The following is an 18,075-nucleotide window of genomic DNA, read 5'->3' on the forward strand; positions in this document are numbered from 1 at the left end:
TAGCTGCTATGATATTTCAGCAGTAGTTACTTCTACTGCAGATTGAGACAACCACAGCAATCAGTTATTCAGAACTGCTCTTTCTTGAATTCCAGCATCTTTCTGAACATAAACTATACAACATATTTATGTGCTGCAAGTAAAAATACCAAGTAAATATAATACTAGCATAACATAAAACATCTCCTTTGATGAACTGTAAAAAGATACATTATAGCCCAAGGCTGCTAAGCATTTGCTGCTCCCACAAAATCCAACCTGCCTTCAGGGTCTCTAAAAAAAAAATAAAATCCCTATCTACACAGTTTGAGCACGCATCAAATAATGAAACAAATTACTGGGCACAATGTTTTGTGAAACAAAGTAGAACACTTTCATGTGACATAATTATATTCAAAAGAGAAACTTACTAGAATTCAATGGCATGCTAACTTTTAATAAACCATTACCTTCAAAAGAGATGCTGCTTCCCAAATTGACAAAATTCTGTAATCCTACCACAGTTCGCATAAGGGTGGTTTGATGTGGGGTTTTTTGTGGTTTTGTTTTGGGTTTTTTGTTGTTTTTCTGTGGGTTTTTTTTTTTTTTTTAAGAATACTAAGTGGACAAGGTTATTAAAACTACAGCTCCTTCCTGCTACACATCTCCACATTCTTCAGGATGTATAACCAGTTTTTATGTTGTAATGCTGCGGCATTATCTTTACAGCAAAGCACAAGGCAGGGCTACTGCCACTCATAGAGAAGGGATAGGAAGCTGGTGTACCTGGAACAGTTTTTATCGTTATGCAATTTAAGTCATTAAGAATAGTACAAGCATTAAAGTACCATGACTTCCTATATGAACACACCATGGAAAACTACAGCATAATAATTTTAAACTGCTAAATAACTTCTGGTCCCACTATTTTATCTGACTGACATTTGTCAAAGTGATACCATGTTCTCAGAGATAAGGTTGCTATGGGTTTTATGAAAGTCAGTTGCCTTACCAAAGAGGAGCTCCACTTTGTTCTGTAAGTTCATTGCTCTCCAGAGCTCAGAGAGGCCAGCCAGCAGGAGCTTAGCAGCTAGCTATGCAATACACGCAGTTCCAAACCAATTACAGCGTATGCAGCCTGCCATAGGAGGTGCAGGAGTCACCCAGTACTGGATGGAGGTGGCCACCCTGGGACAACCAGGCTCAGCCCAGAGGGGACACTAGGGATGTGGACCAGAACAGCAGAGCAGAAGTTCCACAACTGAAAGCACCATGAGGAGAGGGTGATGCCGAATACATACCCCTAGTTTTCCAAGTTTCACTGCCATTAGAGTTCATCTTGGAACTTTATTTCCACAGAAAGTTAGGTTGAAGTTCAAGTCTGCTGAAAAGCCCTTTCTCCCTCAGAACTACCAAAGACAACGGTAATAGAGTTTAATGTTTAATTTTCTTGGTAACCATACAATTGAAGATTCTGAATTTCAAATATTTCGTAATACACAAGTAATCCTTAGAGCTCTACTTGTCATGTGAGCAAGCCTTCCCTCTTCAAAACAGAGTCAAGAGAGAAATTATGCACCCAAGCAGTAAAATAAGTTCAGAAGATGACAGGTTTAACCCTACTTTCTTTCTCTTCCTCTCCCTGAACAGACAGCCTAAGGTTGCTAGGTGGAGAAGTCAGAGACAAAGCAGTTTTAACAAATTCCTGAAAACATCTCTAACGTATTGTAAAGATATTTAGTAGAGTAACATGAGCAATTCTACTGCAAATAACTTGTAAAAGCGAAGAACCAGAGATAATTTGTTCTCGCTTTTCTCAAACTCCAAGACAGCTTCCATCATCAAGAACAACTGATTCAACAATTCTGACAAACCACACTGCACTTCCTTTTGAGGTTTTAAAACCCAGTGATTTCTATTTTCTGACTGCTTTTCATGAGACTAGTTTGAAGAATGTTAAAGTGGACTGTCCAATTTCAGTTTCACTGTTCTCTTGTATGTCTGATTCCCTCAGATTTCAAGTATTGCACTCATTAGCATTGTCACATCCACAGTCTTATTCAACGATCTTTGAAACTCAGGCTGTCCTCGACAATTTCAAAAAAGAATATAAACTCGGCACATTTCAGACAGCTGAGGGCTGCAGAGGACACTGGGATGCTGGAGGAGCTGGTGCAAGCTACAGCAAACTGAACCCTATTCTTATATCCATCTATGACAAATGAGCACAGAGTACCTTATCAGCACTGTTTTAGTACACATAATCTGCACAGAATCAACTTTGTGCTTGACTTCGTATTCATGGATGGGTCTATGCCATAAGCAAGATATTCTGAATTTCTTGTAAGGCTTCCTACAAGTACACAAAGCTGGTGCACCCAAGACAAAGTGCATTTTTATTTTTTATTTTTTTTAAGGCAGAAGACCTGCACAGTCTGAAATTAATCCCAGAATTATGAACTGATTTCGCTACACTAGACTTCAGAAAGTAAAACCCTTGCATACTCTATCTGAATATATTATCAGCTTTCTTCAGAATATTAAAAAAGAATCAGGAGAGACTGCACCAAGCCTGTAAACAACCACAGGTCTTGTAACTAATGGTGTGTCCTTGCCCAGAAGAAAGCAATTTGATTCCCCCACAGAGGAAAAAAGTTGCCCTTTCAAAGAGTCAGAAAAACATGTGAAATGTGCTAAAAAGACAGATGTAACTATTAGTGTCCAGTCTTACAAATTCCTGTCTCTATTTTCAATAAAATTTAACTGTTTTATAATCAGCTTTCATACTTAATCAAGGCTAAGTTTGTACCCAGGAGACAGAGTTCAGAACGTTCAAGTATTTTCACAATTTATAAAACATCTGCTTTTCAGTCACAGTATCATTGGTTTGAAAAACTTCAAAACCTTTCAAATTTTTTTTTCTTCACATTTTAGATTACCTTCATAATCTATAAAGTGTATCTAAGAACACAAGAACTACTTCTGAGGAAGTTATTCTCAAAATAGACCATGCTTTTTAAGAGAAACTTCTCACCATGTCTCCTGCACAGATAATCCAGTTTGAAAATCAAGAGTAAAGACATGGTTACTATGTTTTACTATATCTAAAACTAGAAGTGGTTTTTGTACCTTTGTTTTGTCTATTTCTGAATAATCTTTAAATATAATTTTACATGGACTCCAGAACTGAAGGAACTGCTACCCACAAAACACAAGTTACCCCTTACTTATTTGTTCAGCCTAACATACAAGTTTGTTAGCTTTTCTTTCCCATACAGAAAACATCTGAATATCTATTTAATTCCCTTTTCTTGCCTTGGCAGAAACAACTTTCTCCCACCTCCCAAAAGGAAACTTGGGCATACAAACCTAGATGGTCACTGTTGTCAAAAACCCTCTGCTCTCAAGGTTGTTCTGTTTGTGGCACCATCTCTCCAGTCATGTCAATTTAGCATCAGTGAAACTATGCTAGATATGCCGCCCTATAGGTCCCAACGCCATGAAACTGCTTGGAGAGAAATAACACACTTGCCTTTGAGATGCTTGCTTTGCCTATTGCCTGCCAATTGCAAGCCCAGACATATATCCTTTCTGGATCAAATACACTGGTAGAAGGGGCTCCCTGCCCCTGGCTGGAAAAACTAGCTCTTTTTTATTTTCTAGGGAAATAGTCTGGGGAGCATTCCTTACTCTGCCCTGCTAAGGGCAGTCATTTTTCTGATTCGTTGTCTAAAGAAAAATTCCTTCAAAGTACCTAAGCTAGCACAAAACTGATACATCTGTATACTACCTAGAGGTGCCTAATGGCCAGGACAGAGCCACCACCATCAGCAGTTCATAGAAAGCAGGGGTGAGCAGTTGAGGAAGGAGTGCGGCTAGATCCCCATCTTGCAACTGTAGCCACTGCTGAACTGTTAATATCCACACTAAGCAAGCCAGTCAACCCTAGCAGCTTTCCACTCCCACTGTGCAAGACTGGAAAAGACTACAGAGAAAGAATGAAGGGAAATCTTTGATGAATTGATGAGTTAACAGAACGGGTGATACTGTCACGATTTACAGAAACTTTAAACGCATGTTACTGAGCTTAATTACCATAGTATCTTATACCACTAGCAAACCATTGTCTTCCAATGCTACCATCTAGTTGTATGATAGGATTCTCTTTAGCATTCAGTACTGTCTTCAAACTTCACCAAGGTTGAGACACATGGGTGAGAAAACTAAGTTAAGTGCATGTGCAACAGGAGATAGCAATGAAACCAGGGAAGAGGCCCATATGCTGAGGTTATAATCAGAAGATTTTAAGATGCTTTGCCATTACCCACATACACAGATAATAACAGTAATCAGCTCACAGCAGTAACCAACTCAGCTCTAGGCGCTACACTAAACGGCAGGGTTATGAATTGATTTCAGATATGAACTTTGCCATTGTCACCTTAGAAGGCCAGCATGCAGCAACCTACTTTATCTGAGGAAAGCCACTAAATACTCAAGGTACAACACCTCGCCAAACACAGCAGCAAACTAGGAGGGTACAAGCTGCCTACAGACAACTTCCTAGAAATTAAGGTGTTGGCCATCACCCTAACGGCTGGTTCAAAAGTTCATTATCTTGTGCTAAAAACAGAACCACAAACGTAGCTGTGCTAGGTCCTTTCTTTATCAAGCAAATAGTGAAAGGACCCTTAGCAACAGTCCCATGACTGAGCCCTTGTCTTAACAGTCCATGCATGATGACCTTCAAGACACACTTGCAAAGGCCTTTTAAATAAAGTGCTTTAAACTTGAATGAAGCTTTTTTTTTTATTTCTACTAGACCACTTAACGACTCCTAACTAGAAAAAGAGAGTAACATATTGCTGGGTATTTGGCAACTAAGAACAAAAAGGAAAGAGAGTTGAGATGGCCTCAAACATTTATGGAAATACATAGATTTCCACTTTCAGGTCACCAATTCAAAACACCTATAATGGCAAGTTATAAACACTTTATTCTGGTAAGCCAGCCATCCAGCATCACAGCTGCCAAAATCTTAGAAGCTCTTGCATCTACATATGGACCAAGGATTCATCAAAGCACGAACTGAGCAACTCCCTCACTCTTTCAGGTGCTTTTGTCCATGCCAACAGCTGAAAGCAAATCTGGCAACTGCACGAGAGTTTCTACTGTTCTTATGCTATTGTCTTTTCTGCCACGATATTCATTAAGCGGGTAAATTTTACGCATACTAAATGCATGCAATCTAAACCAGAAATATATACGATTGGCAGCGAAAAAGAAGCAATGCCCTTATTAAAACTTTCCCTTTCAAGGCACTTTTGAAAGCTAGGACTACACAACCCCATCAGAGCAGAATAAGTCTTGTGGCGTTGCAATCGTGATGGCACACAGGATTTTATCCCACATCGCTTGAAGTGGGCTCCCGTTGAAAGACCAAGACTTTTGAGTGCGCTGCAGGTAAACCCTCTTCTCCCTACCTTCTGCAGCAACTACGGAACAAGCTCACAGCCACGGCAAGCAACCTGCCGCCTGCCCAAGCCTCTGCCGAGGGTGCCCAAGCAGGTTGCAACACCCATCTCCCAGTGAAACAGGGCTCCCGGACCGTGCCCGTCCAGGCCCGGGCACTCGCTCCCCTTGCGGGCCAGTCACGCCGGGCCCCCTCTGGGCCCAACCGGTCTCTCGCCGGGCAGAGGGCCGGGGACTGCCTCGCTGTCGCCTCTGTCGCCCGCGGCAGCCCGAAGGCCGCTCCTCCCTCCCATGCCGCTACCCCACTCCCCCGGACGGGACTCACTGTTGCTGGACTTGAGGTCCCGGTGCAAGATGCTGACGATGGCCTGGTCGTGCAGGTAAAGCATGCCGCGGGCAATCTGCACCGCCCAGTTCACCAAGATGTGCGGGGGGATGCGGAGGCCCCCGCGGGCAGCCCCGGCCCCGGGAGCAGCGGCGGCGGCCAGGGCCCTGTTGAGGGAGCCGCCGCGGGCGAACTCCATAACGAGGCAGAGGTTGGGCTCCCGCAGGCAGACCCCGTGCAGGGCGATGATGTTGGGGTGCCTCAGCATGGAGAACAGCTTGGCCTCCTGCCGCACGCTCTCCGCTGTGGCCGTGATGTCCTCGTCGGGGTCCTGCCGCGCCGCCTTCACGGCCACCTCGCGGCCGCGCCAGGTGGCCCGGTACACCTTCCCGAAGCCCCCCACCCCGATGATCTCCTGCAGCTCCAGGTGCTGGAAGTCGATCTCCGTCAGGCTCCCCGGGGAGTCCCTCTGCCCGCCGCCGCTGCCGGCCGCAGCCGCCCCACCGCAGGGCTGCCGGGTCACGTAGTTGGCGGGGAAGATGCCGAGACGGTGGCGGATCTTCCCCGCCCACCAGCCGTCGTCGCCGGACACGGCTGCGTCTTGCGACAGCACCTCCACCACGTCCCCCCGCCGCAGGCTCAGCTCGTCCTCGCCGCTCGCCTCATAGTCGTACAGCGCTGTCCACAGCGGGCACGCACCGCCACCGGCGGTGGCCGCCGCCCCAGCGCCCGGCACGGCCATGGCAGCAACCTCAGCCCCGGCGGCCGCCGACGCGGGGGCGCGCGCCCAGCCGCATCCTCACCTGCCGCCGCCGCCGCCGCCGAGCGGGAGGGGAATGGGCGGGACTCACCCGTCCCGCTCCCGGTCCCCGCCGCCGCCGGTCTCGGGCAGGTAGGGCGCACGCGCGCGCGGGGAAAGGCGGGGAGGGGAGCGGCGCTGCCCCTCGCCCTCCCTCCCGCCCCCGCGCGCTGCCCCGCCCCGGGGATTGGTCCCCGGCCGTCACGTGGGGCCGCAGGACTGAGGGCGCGGGCGTGTAAGCAGGTGGGTGCCCGCGCCCGCCCCTCCCACGCGCGCAGACTGGCAGGCTCCGGCCGCCGCGGGAGGGGCGGGGCGCCGGCGGTCCCGCCCGGCGCTGAGGGAGGGCCGGGCCGGGGATAGCCGCAGGGACGGGCCCACCCCGCTGGGGGCCCCGGTGACCGCGCTCCGAGCGGGGGTTGGTCTCGGGGGCACCGGTCTCCGGGGCACCGGTCTCCGGGAGGGCAGCGGCGCTCGGTGCAGGCCTCCCGCAGGCGCCCGGCCCAGCCTGCTTTGTCCCTCGGGAGCAGCAGAGCAGGTCAAGGGTTGGACCTCGCCTTCAGCGGCAGCTTCTCCTCTCCTTCACTGTGCGGGCTTGGGGCTTTACCAGGAGAAAAACCAGTAGTTTCTGAAGAAAACACGCTTCCTCAGTCCGTGTTTCCTCTTCCACCAGCCTTCACTGCTCAGGGACTCTCTCCCATGCCTGGTCCCCCATCCACACACAGACTAAGAGGATCACACACAGTTATTTCGTTAAGAGGTTGTCTGGAAATAGCGAGTGCTGTGTATATGCTATTTCTGGATAAAGATTTCCTGGGTTTAGGTGGAAAAAATGCATCATTTCCTAAACTACAATAGTCGTTTCGTTGGAGGTTAGAGGGAAGTATGTGGGCTGAGGTGTACCCTCCTCTTGTCAGCGCTGTAGGAAGCATGGCTCGAAGCAGAAAAAGATGGGTTTTCATCCTCAGAGCTGATGACTTTGTGCAGCAGCACCTGTGGTTCTGGACATGGCTGCTGCCAGCGGAAGCCCATGGGCGGGTAGGAAAAGCATGGGGAAGGTGTCAAACCACACTCCCAGGTAGAGTAAACCAGCGTGGTGAATGGTGAGTTCTCGCACAAAAACCCACATCCAGAACAATGTGCATCCCTATGTAAACACAAAACTGGCAGCTGTGTATCACAGGACTAAGGTTGCAAAATAAAGACAGTAACTTAAAAAACTAAAACTACAGTATCAAAAATCATAAATTCTTGTTTATCCCACAGTCTAAACCACGTTTATAGATACACATGAGCAAAAATTACACAGAAAATAACTTACTGAACCATGCTACTGAAAAGAAAGAATACAGAACCAGCATGTCTAGCCGGTCTTTTCTAATTTCCTTTAATATAAGAGATTGCCTTGCAGCTATTCAGAGAGGTAATTACAAGCCTCTTCCTTATCTGCATATTTGCCTTATTATAAAAGCCATACAGTGTGTTGTAATACAAGCGTGCTACCACACAAATTCCACCTGGAACTTGATCTGTTATCTAAAAGAATCTGCAGGAACTAATTAAGTATGGAATGTTTTGGGTCAGGCAAGGTATTGGTTGCAGTACAGTGAGCAGTTTAAATATTTCTTTAGAACTATTATTCCAAAATTCGCTCTCTGCAGTGCTACTGTTTACTAGCAATTGCTGCGCTCTGGTTCTTCTTGGTTCAGTGTTTCTTCAGCATCCAGCACGCTCGGATCTGGGTGTGATTGCTGCTCCTAGGAGTTGTAATGATGGAAACCGCGTCACGGGCAACCCGATGGAGCGCCGTCACTTTTCTGGTGGCACCACCTAGTGGAGTCACGGCTGGGAAGAGCAGCACACCGCAGGCAAAGCTTTCGGCTCGCCCCGTCACTGGCACCGAGAGAGGGGAAACGTGCAGTATCTTTGGCACTCCTGCAACCGTATAGAGTGGACTGTGCACCTGCCCTGTGCCCAGCACATGTATCCGGGCCTGGAACCACAGGAACCCTTCATTCCTGCAAGTACCGTTACACCAAAATATTTTCTGTGTCAGCGTTATCCAGAGATGAGTAAGAGCTGAAAGATCTGAGTGGTGGGCAGACAAGTCACCCTAATAAGATGCAATGTTACATCAGCTCCAATGAAGACTGCGTTACCTGGGGCTTCCAAATAATAACCAACATCTGTTGGAAGTGCCAAAATTCAGAAGAGAGCAGGTTTTGATGAAGCTTTCCATTTCCACCTTTATTTAGTCACCTTTCTTTTTTAGAGCTGTGCAGGTAAATTGTCTTATTTGCCAGTATGGAAAACAACTTCAGTAGTTTCTAAAAATTAGCATTTTTAATCACTGCACATAGAAAAATATTATTTTGCTATTGCTTATTGCGCTCGACTCAGTGATTACATTTGCAACAACAAACTTTCTAATTTCCACTGGACAGTGCAGAGGTTTGGAAGAGGTGTGTTTACAGGAGCAGGTTGTGAGGCACTGCTGGGACTACGCCTCCTTCACATGCATTAAGAGAGCTCGCTGCTTACCAAGGATGCACTGATCAGTGTTTGTCAGGCCCTGTGGCTGTAGGTCTGCAGAATTCGGAGGGTGCCTGCACCACTGAAGGAAGCAGTGCTCTTTCTCCCCTCACCATCCTTGCTTGTCCATCCTGCTGTGTCATCCCTCCCATTAAGCCAACAGAAGCATACAGCGTGACCACAATGCCTGCAATAGCAGGAAGTGAGCTGAGATGCATTTAATTAGCTCACAGATATGGTTGTTTAATAGCATCTTTGGTCTCTTACTGTCGTCTAAAAAATCCATGCAAAGCATGCCGGAATGGCATGTGGAGTCCATGGAACTAGCCATAGTCAGGAACAACAGAAGTAGGGTAGATCTGGTGGTGTTCAAGCTTCTTGGCTGCCTCCATTTTTTTGCACGCATCCTTCACAAAACCAATGGCAATGAAAGTCTGTACATGTTGAAAGTCCCTGGAAGGGGTTGATGGGAGATGTGCAATTGAAGTTTACAGCTATTTTCTGAGGGTAGCAGGTGAGAAGACGAGAGTGCTGCATGGAGCCAGCTCTGGCATTCGTGGCCCATCCTTACACCTCATCCTTCTGGAGTGGCCCACAGGGATATGACCTGTATCTTTATGCCACATCTTTCACTGCCTTTGGCCTATCCTGCTCAAAGCTTGTCCTTGGCCCTGTCTATCTTCTAGCTCCACTCCCCACTGCTTCACATACTGACATGTCCCTTCACTCTGTGAATTTGCTGCCAGCTGCCATGAAATCCCTTAGCACAAAGCAGACTGTTTTACCCTAAACTCATTCTTGAAAGAAAACGAATGGCTTTTAGGGACTTTCCACACCTGCGTGCCCAAAGTACAGCTCAAACCAACATAAAAAGATCGTCACCAGCGCCGGTCAGAGCTCAAGCTCGGAAGCTCGCGATGTACCAGGCTGAATTAGCAGCTAGCAATAAAAGCAAAGCGGCTGGGGCAGTGTGACCTCTGAGGAGCGCAGCCCAGACATTGACGCCGTTGCTGCTGCTTTACCGCACATTTTTTTGCACCTGTGAACCAGCCGGGCGGGACGCCGCGGTGACGGACGCCGCCGCGCCAGAACTGCCCCCCACCTCCGCAGCGTCTCGGCGCTGCCTCTCTCCGCCCTGCGGCCTCCGTGCGTAGCCGCCCGCTAGCGGCACCCAGACGCGGTCCGCAGGCCCGGCACAGGGGCAGCGCGCCCGCACCGCGGCGGGGTCGAGAGAGGCGTCGTGTCCGGGGGAGGGCGGCCAGTAGCAGCGGTAGCGGCGGCGCTCGGGGTGGGGCGGGCCGGGCCGGGCGGGATGCTCGGCGTCGCGGGGCACCATGGGAGAATCCGCGGGCGCCCGGCATGGCGGCGGCGGAGGGCGGCTGAGGGGCGGCGGCGGTGGCGGCGGCGGCGGGGAGCGGCCATGGTGTCGCCGGCGGCGCGGCTGGTGGGGCAGGGCGTGTGGGCGGCGCTGACCGGGGGCTGGTACCACGACCCGGAGCAGGGCGCCTTCACCAACAGCTGCCACCTCTATCTGTGGCTCTTCCTGCTGACGCTGCCCATGGCCATGCACCTGGTGAGACCCGGCCCGCGGCGCGGCGCGGCGGGGAAGGCGAGGCACGAGGGGAGTGGGGAGGGCGCAGCGGACCCCGGCCCTGACGGGGGAGCTGCGAGTGCGGGAGTGCGACAGGCAATAAGCAGACCCCGGGGGGGTTAAAGACCAGGCATGTCGGGCTGTACGTGAGGACTTGTGTCTGAAGGTGGATGGGGTGGGCGCATGGGTCGGGGCTGGACCTCTTCCCCAGCTGAGGCGGTTGGGAAAGGTAACTTGGGAAGAGGTGCAGCGCTGGCCATCGCCGGTGCTGAATAACCGCGAACGTCCCGTTCGTTAGAAAAAAATCCCTTTTAGAGACGTTTTATTTTCAAATCTGCTCCGGTCTTACCTCCTAAGGAGGGTAAATAAATGGAAAAATCCAAATACAGTGTAATTAATATTCCTGGCTGAATGTCATTGGTGAGTCACATGGTTTTTTATGACATGCAGCTCCGTTTGTGCTGAAATTTAAACATTGCAAATAAATAACCTCAGTAACTAGAGGTTGTTTGATAGACTTGGAAATTATTTTCCTTGAAAATTTGAAACTTTTGCTCTATTTTTGTGAACTCTCCCACTGTGTAAGAAAAGCTTAAAAGTATCATTTGCTAGATCATTGCATCTATTGGTGTGTTTTTCAGTAGCTTAATATTGCTAATGTTGGAAACAATTTCCATATTCAATTCCTTTAGTTGTCACTGTGACTCAACTAAATTCTTAACTAAGTTCTGTAGAATTTTTCTTGTTGGATAGAGTTTCAAATAGGTCTCTTCACCCTACATGGTAAGCTGTTGGCTTGATTTTCAAAAGCAAAGACTGTTCATGTATCCCTCTGCAATCCCAGTGAAAAGCAGATCTTGTATTTTTAATAAATCAACTGGCATACTGTATTTTGTGGCATGGATTGCAGTGAATTCCTGTGAGCATGGCTCATGAAGTTAATGAACCCAGGTAACAACATGCTTTCCTGTGATGGATAGGGTCTATTTCCTATGCAAGCCAGCAAGAATCTTGCATTGTAGGTTTCATTGTCACAATGGTATGTGTGATAAAACCTAAAAAAAAAAAAAAAAAAAAAAAGGTAAAAGTTAACTTCTCCTCCCACTCCCACCCTGCCATTGATGTAAGTATATACTGAAAGAATATATATTTCCTTGTGGGAAACTTCTGAACTAATAGCATGAAGAAGGCATGCAGGGTTCCACAAAGGAGCACTGGGTACAAAGACTGTAGGTCAGAGCTAAGGTTAAAAACAGAAAGACATTATTTAAAGGGAAATGGAGGAAACCTAACTTATTTCCAGCACTCTCTTGGGCTCCATCCTTGCCTGTCTAGATGGACTTGCCTTTTCTGCAGGGTGGCTGATTTTCTGACTAATCATTTGGTTAAATGCAGGACTTGTGTTCTTGAGCCTAATGTACTGCTCTGGGAATTCTTTATTCTTGATAAGAATAATGCATTTATTATGCTGCTGCTTGAGAGGAATGATGTCTTTAAGTATTTGTTTTCTTGCTTTTAAGTGGTTGGGCTTTGTAAACTTTTTGCAAGGTGTATGTTCTTGCCACTTAGAAACTTGAACCTGCTTTTTAAGTGACTGTTTTCTTTGGGAAATTTTATTTATAATATTCAGTAATGGTTGGGTGATATTTATATTACATACTTGACACCAATAGTTTTGGATTCAGTGACTAAAGTGACTAAAGCAGTCACTGACATTTCTTGAAATGGCAAGTCAAAACAAATTAGAGTTTTTAAAAAATCTTAAGATTTTCATTTGCTTGGGATAATATTAATCACACTACTGTCAAAGAAATTCTCTGAAACAGTTTGATTTGAATGAAATGGCAAAACTGATCCAGCTGGTTTTAGATTTTTCACATTGGCTCAGCAGAGATGTTCTGACAGTAGCGTGGGGAAGCTTATAGTATCAACTTGTTTCTGTTGTGTGGATTGAGGATTTCATGCTCTAGCTTTGTCAGCATAGCTTGCTTTGATACTAAGGGTTCCTTTATTAGCTTACCCACCCACCCCTGAAAATGCAGATCTGTTTTCATCTCTTCCCTTTCTTCCTCATTTATCCTTTGTAGTACTAAAGATATGATTTAAAGTATAAATGGGTTATTACTTGGTGCATCACTACTATTAAAATCAACTTTCAAAATTGTAGTGAGATCTCTTCTAACTTTGCCGTGTCAATTCTCATAAGAGATTAAGAATTAAATGTCTTATTCCACCAAAAAGCTGAGGGTTCCCAAGTGTTTTAGAATCATAGAATAGTTAGGGCTGGAAAGGACCTCAAGATCATCTATTTACAACACCCCCCCCCCCCCCCCCCCGCCATGGGGAGGGACACCCCACACTAAACCACGCCACCCAAGGCTTTGTCCAACCTAGCCTTGAACACCACCAGGGATGGAGCATTCACAGCCTCCCTGGGCAACCCATTCCAGTGCCTCACTACCCTTACAAGTAAAGAATTTCCTCCTTATATCCAATCTAAACTTCTCCTGTTTCAGTTTTAACCCATTACCCCTTGTCCTATCTCTACAGTCCCTAATGAAGAGTCCCTCCCCAGCATCCCTATAGCCCCCCTTCAGATACTGGAAGGCTGCTATGAGGTCTCCATGCAGCCTTCTCTTCTCCAGGCTCAACAGCCCCAACTTTCTCAGCCTGTCTTTGTACGGGAGGTGCTCCAGTCCCCTGATTGTCCTCGTGGCCCTCCTCTGGACTTGTTCCAGCAGTTCCATGTCCTTTTTATGTTGAGGACACCAGAACCGCACACAATGCTCCAAGTGAGGTCTCACAAGAGCAGAGTAGAGGGGCAGGATCACCTCCTTTGACCTGCTGGTCACGCTGCTTTTGATGCAGCCCAGGATATGGTTGGCTTTCTGGGCTGCGAGCGCACACTGAAGCCGGCTCATGTTCATTTTCTCATTGACCAGCACCCCCAAGTCCTTCTCTGCAGGACTGCTCTGAATCTCTTCTCTGCCCAACCTGTAGCTGTGCCTGGGCTTGCCTCAACCTAGCTGTAGGACCTTGCACTTGGCTTGGTTGAACTTCATAAGGTTGGCATCAGCCCACCTCACAAGAGTGTCAAGGTCCCTCTGGGAGGCATCCCTTCCCTCCAGCGTATCAACCGAACCACACAGCTTGGTGTCATTGGCAAACTTGCTGAGGGCACACTCAATCCCACTGTCCATGTCAGCGACAAAGATGTTGAACAAGACCGGTCCCAACACCGATCCCTGAGGGACACCACTCGTTACTGGTCTCCGACTGGACATTGAGCCATTAACTACAACTCTTTGTGTGCAGCCATCCAGCCAGTTCTTTATCCACCGAGTGGTCCACCTGTCAAATTGATGTCTCTCCAATTTAGAGACAAGGATGTTGTGTGGGACAGTCGAATGCTTTGCACAGGTCCAGGTAGATGACATCAACTGCTCTACCCCTGTCCATCAGTTCCGTAGCCCCATCATAGAAGGCCACCAAATTGGTCAGGCAGGATTTCCCCTTAGTGAAGCCATGCTGGCTGTCACCAAGCACCTTGTTGTTTTTCATGTGCCTTAGCATGCCTTCCAGGAGAAAAATATTGCATGAAAAGAATGGTAATTTTGTGCATGAGAAGAATGGTAGTTATACAAAGCTACTGGGCTGATTTCAGCCCCAGTGATACACTAGTGATGCAGACATGCCACTTCGGGAATGCTTGTACTGTAGCTTATTTTACAAGCCACTAGACAATACGTGTCCACATTTCAGTGAGTCCCCAGAACAGCTTAGTGAGCGTTTCTTCTGCCTTTTGTTAGATAGCAAGCCCTTGAACTTACAGGGTTGTTAGTTCTTATGTATTAGATCTTCAAGTCATGCTGTGATAGGAGAAGCGCAGCCTGGCAGTATAAGGGTGTGGGCACATAAATAACTTGCATGTAAATTGCATTATTACTTGCTGTGTGTCGGCTGCTTCTAGTCCCACTTGGCCATGCTTTATCCCACTTTAGCCCTTTGTAAAAGTAGGGATACAAATACCTCTACAAAGGAGAGGTAAGCTACACTCTACTTACTGTATTTATTGAGTAGTAGGATGCACGTTTGCAACTGAGTGGACACCTCTGGATTTTTATTTGCTACCTGTTTTCCCATGGTGTGTGATGGACATCTCTTGGTTATCAATTCAGCCAGGTTTAAAACAAAAAAACTTCTCTTTGGCTCTAATATTGAATCTCCCTGATACTTTTGCAAGCTTTATGGTAGTAGCTGAATATTTATCTTGAAGTTCCCTCATCTGTGTTCTGTATCACAAGAAAGTAGTGATGCCCAGGTGCAGCATTGTCTTGCTTTAGACTCCTCAGATGCTTAAGCATCAGGTGGGATACATCTGAGTCTAATTGACTTTAATAATTACTGTCCAATTTACAAGGGGTGTGGTATTTTGTTTAACAGTTACACACCTTTATATTAGCAAGTATATACCTCAGTGTCCTCTGCCTTTGTGATACTCAAATAACATTAGTAGACATGTGAAGAAGAATTTAGACATTCCTCTGGGAGTAATCTCTGGGCTGGCACAAGCCCCAGGTATGCCCCTTCCTCTATGGGGAAGTCAACTCTCTTGTGTTTCCAATAGTAAGGGCACATTTGGAATGCACCAGCCTGCGTTTTTCCCTGTGACCCCATGCTGTTCTGGTAGGTGGCATAGCAGAAGCTATTGGGAAACAAAGGACATTATGGTAGAGTTTTTAATTGGGCAAGAACAAAGAAAGCTGGAGCTCAGCTTCCACAGAAATCTGTGGTGGGATGTCATGAAGCTTACTTTCCAATGAATTCGTGGATGCTTTTTTCGTAGTTTCTAATAAGATGTCAGGTCAGCTGGAGATTTTTGTTTCACTGGGGTGGCATTCAGAAGGTCGGAGGGCTGAATGGGTTTCTCTTGTTAACACATGAGGTGTACTGCTGTGATCTTGTCCCACTGGAGTGTATTCTCTCAAAGTTAGTTGAAAGTAGCTGAACAATTACAAAGTTATTCATTAGAGGGAATGGAAAGACATCACGAGTACACAGGCACATGGTGTGATTATAAAACCTCGTTTCCATAGGAAACCAGGCTAATTATAACTATAGTGCATCAAAAGTGAATTTAGCATACAATTCCTTAGTGGTCTATAACTTAATTCCTCCTTAGCTCAAACAGATTTGATGGCTTTCACCTATACATACCTGGGAACACCAACTGCAGTCATCTGACACTTGCATCCTTATGCAAGAGGCCTGATTTGGAAAATTGAGGGCTTTTCATTCTTGGCTTCATCTTTCTCCTAATTATTTGTGTGGGCAGGGACCAACCTGCTGGCTTGTACTACTTAGCTTGCCCCAAGATTCAGAATATTAAGGATTCATTGGCCGCCTTATACATAGGCAAGCTTGGGATTGTGAGCATTCACGACACGTACATGGGTGTCAGCGCTATATACCCTGGGCATGTAGGCAGGGAAACCAAGGGCAGGCTGAGGGCCCAGCTCTCCAGCAGATCCAGTCACAAGTCAGGGATGAAGACATGCAGCACTCAGTGGTTGCTTAAACTGGCCCTCTTTTCCACTTAAAAATTTAGAAGCTTCCTTTGATTCTCTCTTGTAGTGAGCTGTATGCATGCTTAAACTGCAGTACTGGAAGTCTATTTTTGTTGTGCCCTCTTGACATTATTCATGTAATATTTATTAAGCTTCGTGAATGTCACCTATAGAGCACTTATTTTGTAGTGGCTCATTCTGAGTTGTTATTTAATAATGAGTGCTTGGCCTGTGCTTTTTAGTGTGTCGTTAAAGAGATTGGAAAGTGAACAAATCTCTCATTTGAACAACTCATTATAGATAATGGGCTATCATTCTTTGTGAAACAAGCCATTTTAAACTTATGTTTTGTAAACACATTAGTCATAAACCAGGAATTCTTTACCCTCATCCTCCAAACCTTATACCCTGAGAGCATGGTACCTTGCAAACTGATCTTCTTTCTGGCCCAGATTCAATAAATAACTGAAGGGTATGCTTAGTGTCAGTATATACATAGTGCCATGAACTACTCTTAAAAAACTAAGCCTCAACTTGTAGAAAGTAATGTCTGTCTTATTAAGGATTGTTAGTAGTACCTGCATGCTAAATAGCTTCTCCACTTTTGCGCAATAGATTCTTTGCATATGAATCAGAATAGTCATAAAAAAGGATTTGCCTGAAAACTTTCACATATACATTGTGAAGGTATGAAGTCTCACTAAGCCAAAAGCAGCAGCAGAATAGCAATCCACTTGCTTGTAATAACACAGAAATGATTTAACATTTCGACATCAGGATAAATGCAGTGACTTGTTTCAGAGATGAAGTGTGTGTGCCTTCTTCCCTTCACCTGTGTGGTCAGTGTGGTTTATTTATGGACCTGAAAAGAATTCTAATCTTTTACATTCAAATGCTCCTTTACTTGAAGTGCTGATACTTAAAATGATACACTTAGGCCCAAAGTAAAGACCATTCTTGCTTCAGTAGGCTTTAGGAAATCTTCAGCATTGAAAATCTTTCTTCTTTTCCCTTCCACCTGCCCTACAAATTGTGCAGGAATATAGTAATGGTCTGTTTAAAAAAACAAAAACCTGAGGAGAGTTTAAACTCATTGTGAGACTGCAACCGCATGACCACAATACGTAAGGGTGTTCTGTATGTATAATGATAAAGGCTTGGGCCTTCAGTTGTAACTACCAAATGTCTGTTGCTGTGATTTGCCCTGTACTGTAAGGAAGTATTTACATACAAAAATGTTGTTAGTATTTCATGTCTGTGAAAGAACTTTACAGACTATAGTTGAACTGTAATTAATTTTAATGACTAAGAAATATGGTGCTCATCACAGATCAACAAACAGATCAAAGACAGCTGCAAATTAACAATGGACCTTATGAAAAGAATTCAGAGTCCACCTCTCCAAATGCATTTTGTTAATTTGTTTTGACTAGCCCTGATTAATTATTTAAAATTCCTCAGTGGTAAAGATCCTTGGGAACATGTTTTGAGGTGTTAAAAAAAGGAGATCAGATTACAGCCTTTTACTGTTAAATCATAACTGTGAAGCAGGGTAAGATGGCAGGATTTTTCAAAATTAGTTTCCTGTTCATAATGTTTCATTTTGTGTCTGCGTTTTTATCCGTTACTCATTCAGGAAAGGCTGCAGCTGCATTATCCTGGGATTGCAGTATTTTAAGAGGTTTTATAATGTTTGTCAGTTGTGAGATTATAATGACTTTGTTAGGAAATAAGTGATCTCCATGGCTAATCGAAAGAAGAATAAAACTTGTGAAGTGGTTTGAAATTTGAAAAGACCTTTTTTGTGAGCAGA

At 45.9% G+C, this 18,075-nt stretch overlaps 2 protein-coding genes across 3 annotated transcripts in view; one reads left to right on the forward strand and one right to left on the reverse strand.

Annotated features, from left to right (window-relative positions):
* Positions 1 to 6,684, reverse strand: part of MAP3K21 (mitogen-activated protein kinase kinase kinase 21) — a 41,152-nt gene extending 34,468 nt beyond the window's left edge. The window contains exon 1 of one of the 2 annotated variants that reach the window (XM_065680260.1): positions 5,777 to 6,684. In XM_065680260.1, coding sequence (XP_065536332.1) covers positions 5,777 to 6,518 — 742 coding nt within the window. In that variant the 5' untranslated portion in view covers positions 6,519 to 6,684. The remainder of the gene's footprint in view (positions 1 to 5,776) is intronic. The other variant, XM_065680261.1, reaches the window with a different exon arrangement.
* Positions 6,685 to 10,509: 3,825 nt separating this feature from the next.
* Positions 10,510 to 18,075, forward strand: part of PCNX2 (pecanex 2) — a 151,507-nt gene continuing 143,941 nt past the window's right edge. Inside the window, exon 1 of the mRNA XM_065680265.1 lies at positions 10,510 to 10,677. Within this exon, the coding sequence (XP_065536337.1) occupies positions 10,525 to 10,677 (153 nt within the window). The 5' untranslated portion in view covers positions 10,510 to 10,524. The remainder of the gene's footprint in view (positions 10,678 to 18,075) is intronic.

Source organism: Lathamus discolor, chromosome 5, assembly GCF_037157495.1.
Source record: "Lathamus discolor isolate bLatDis1 chromosome 5, bLatDis1.hap1, whole genome shotgun sequence".
Lineage (NCBI taxonomy): Eukaryota > Metazoa > Chordata > Aves > Psittaciformes > Psittacidae > Lathamus > Lathamus discolor.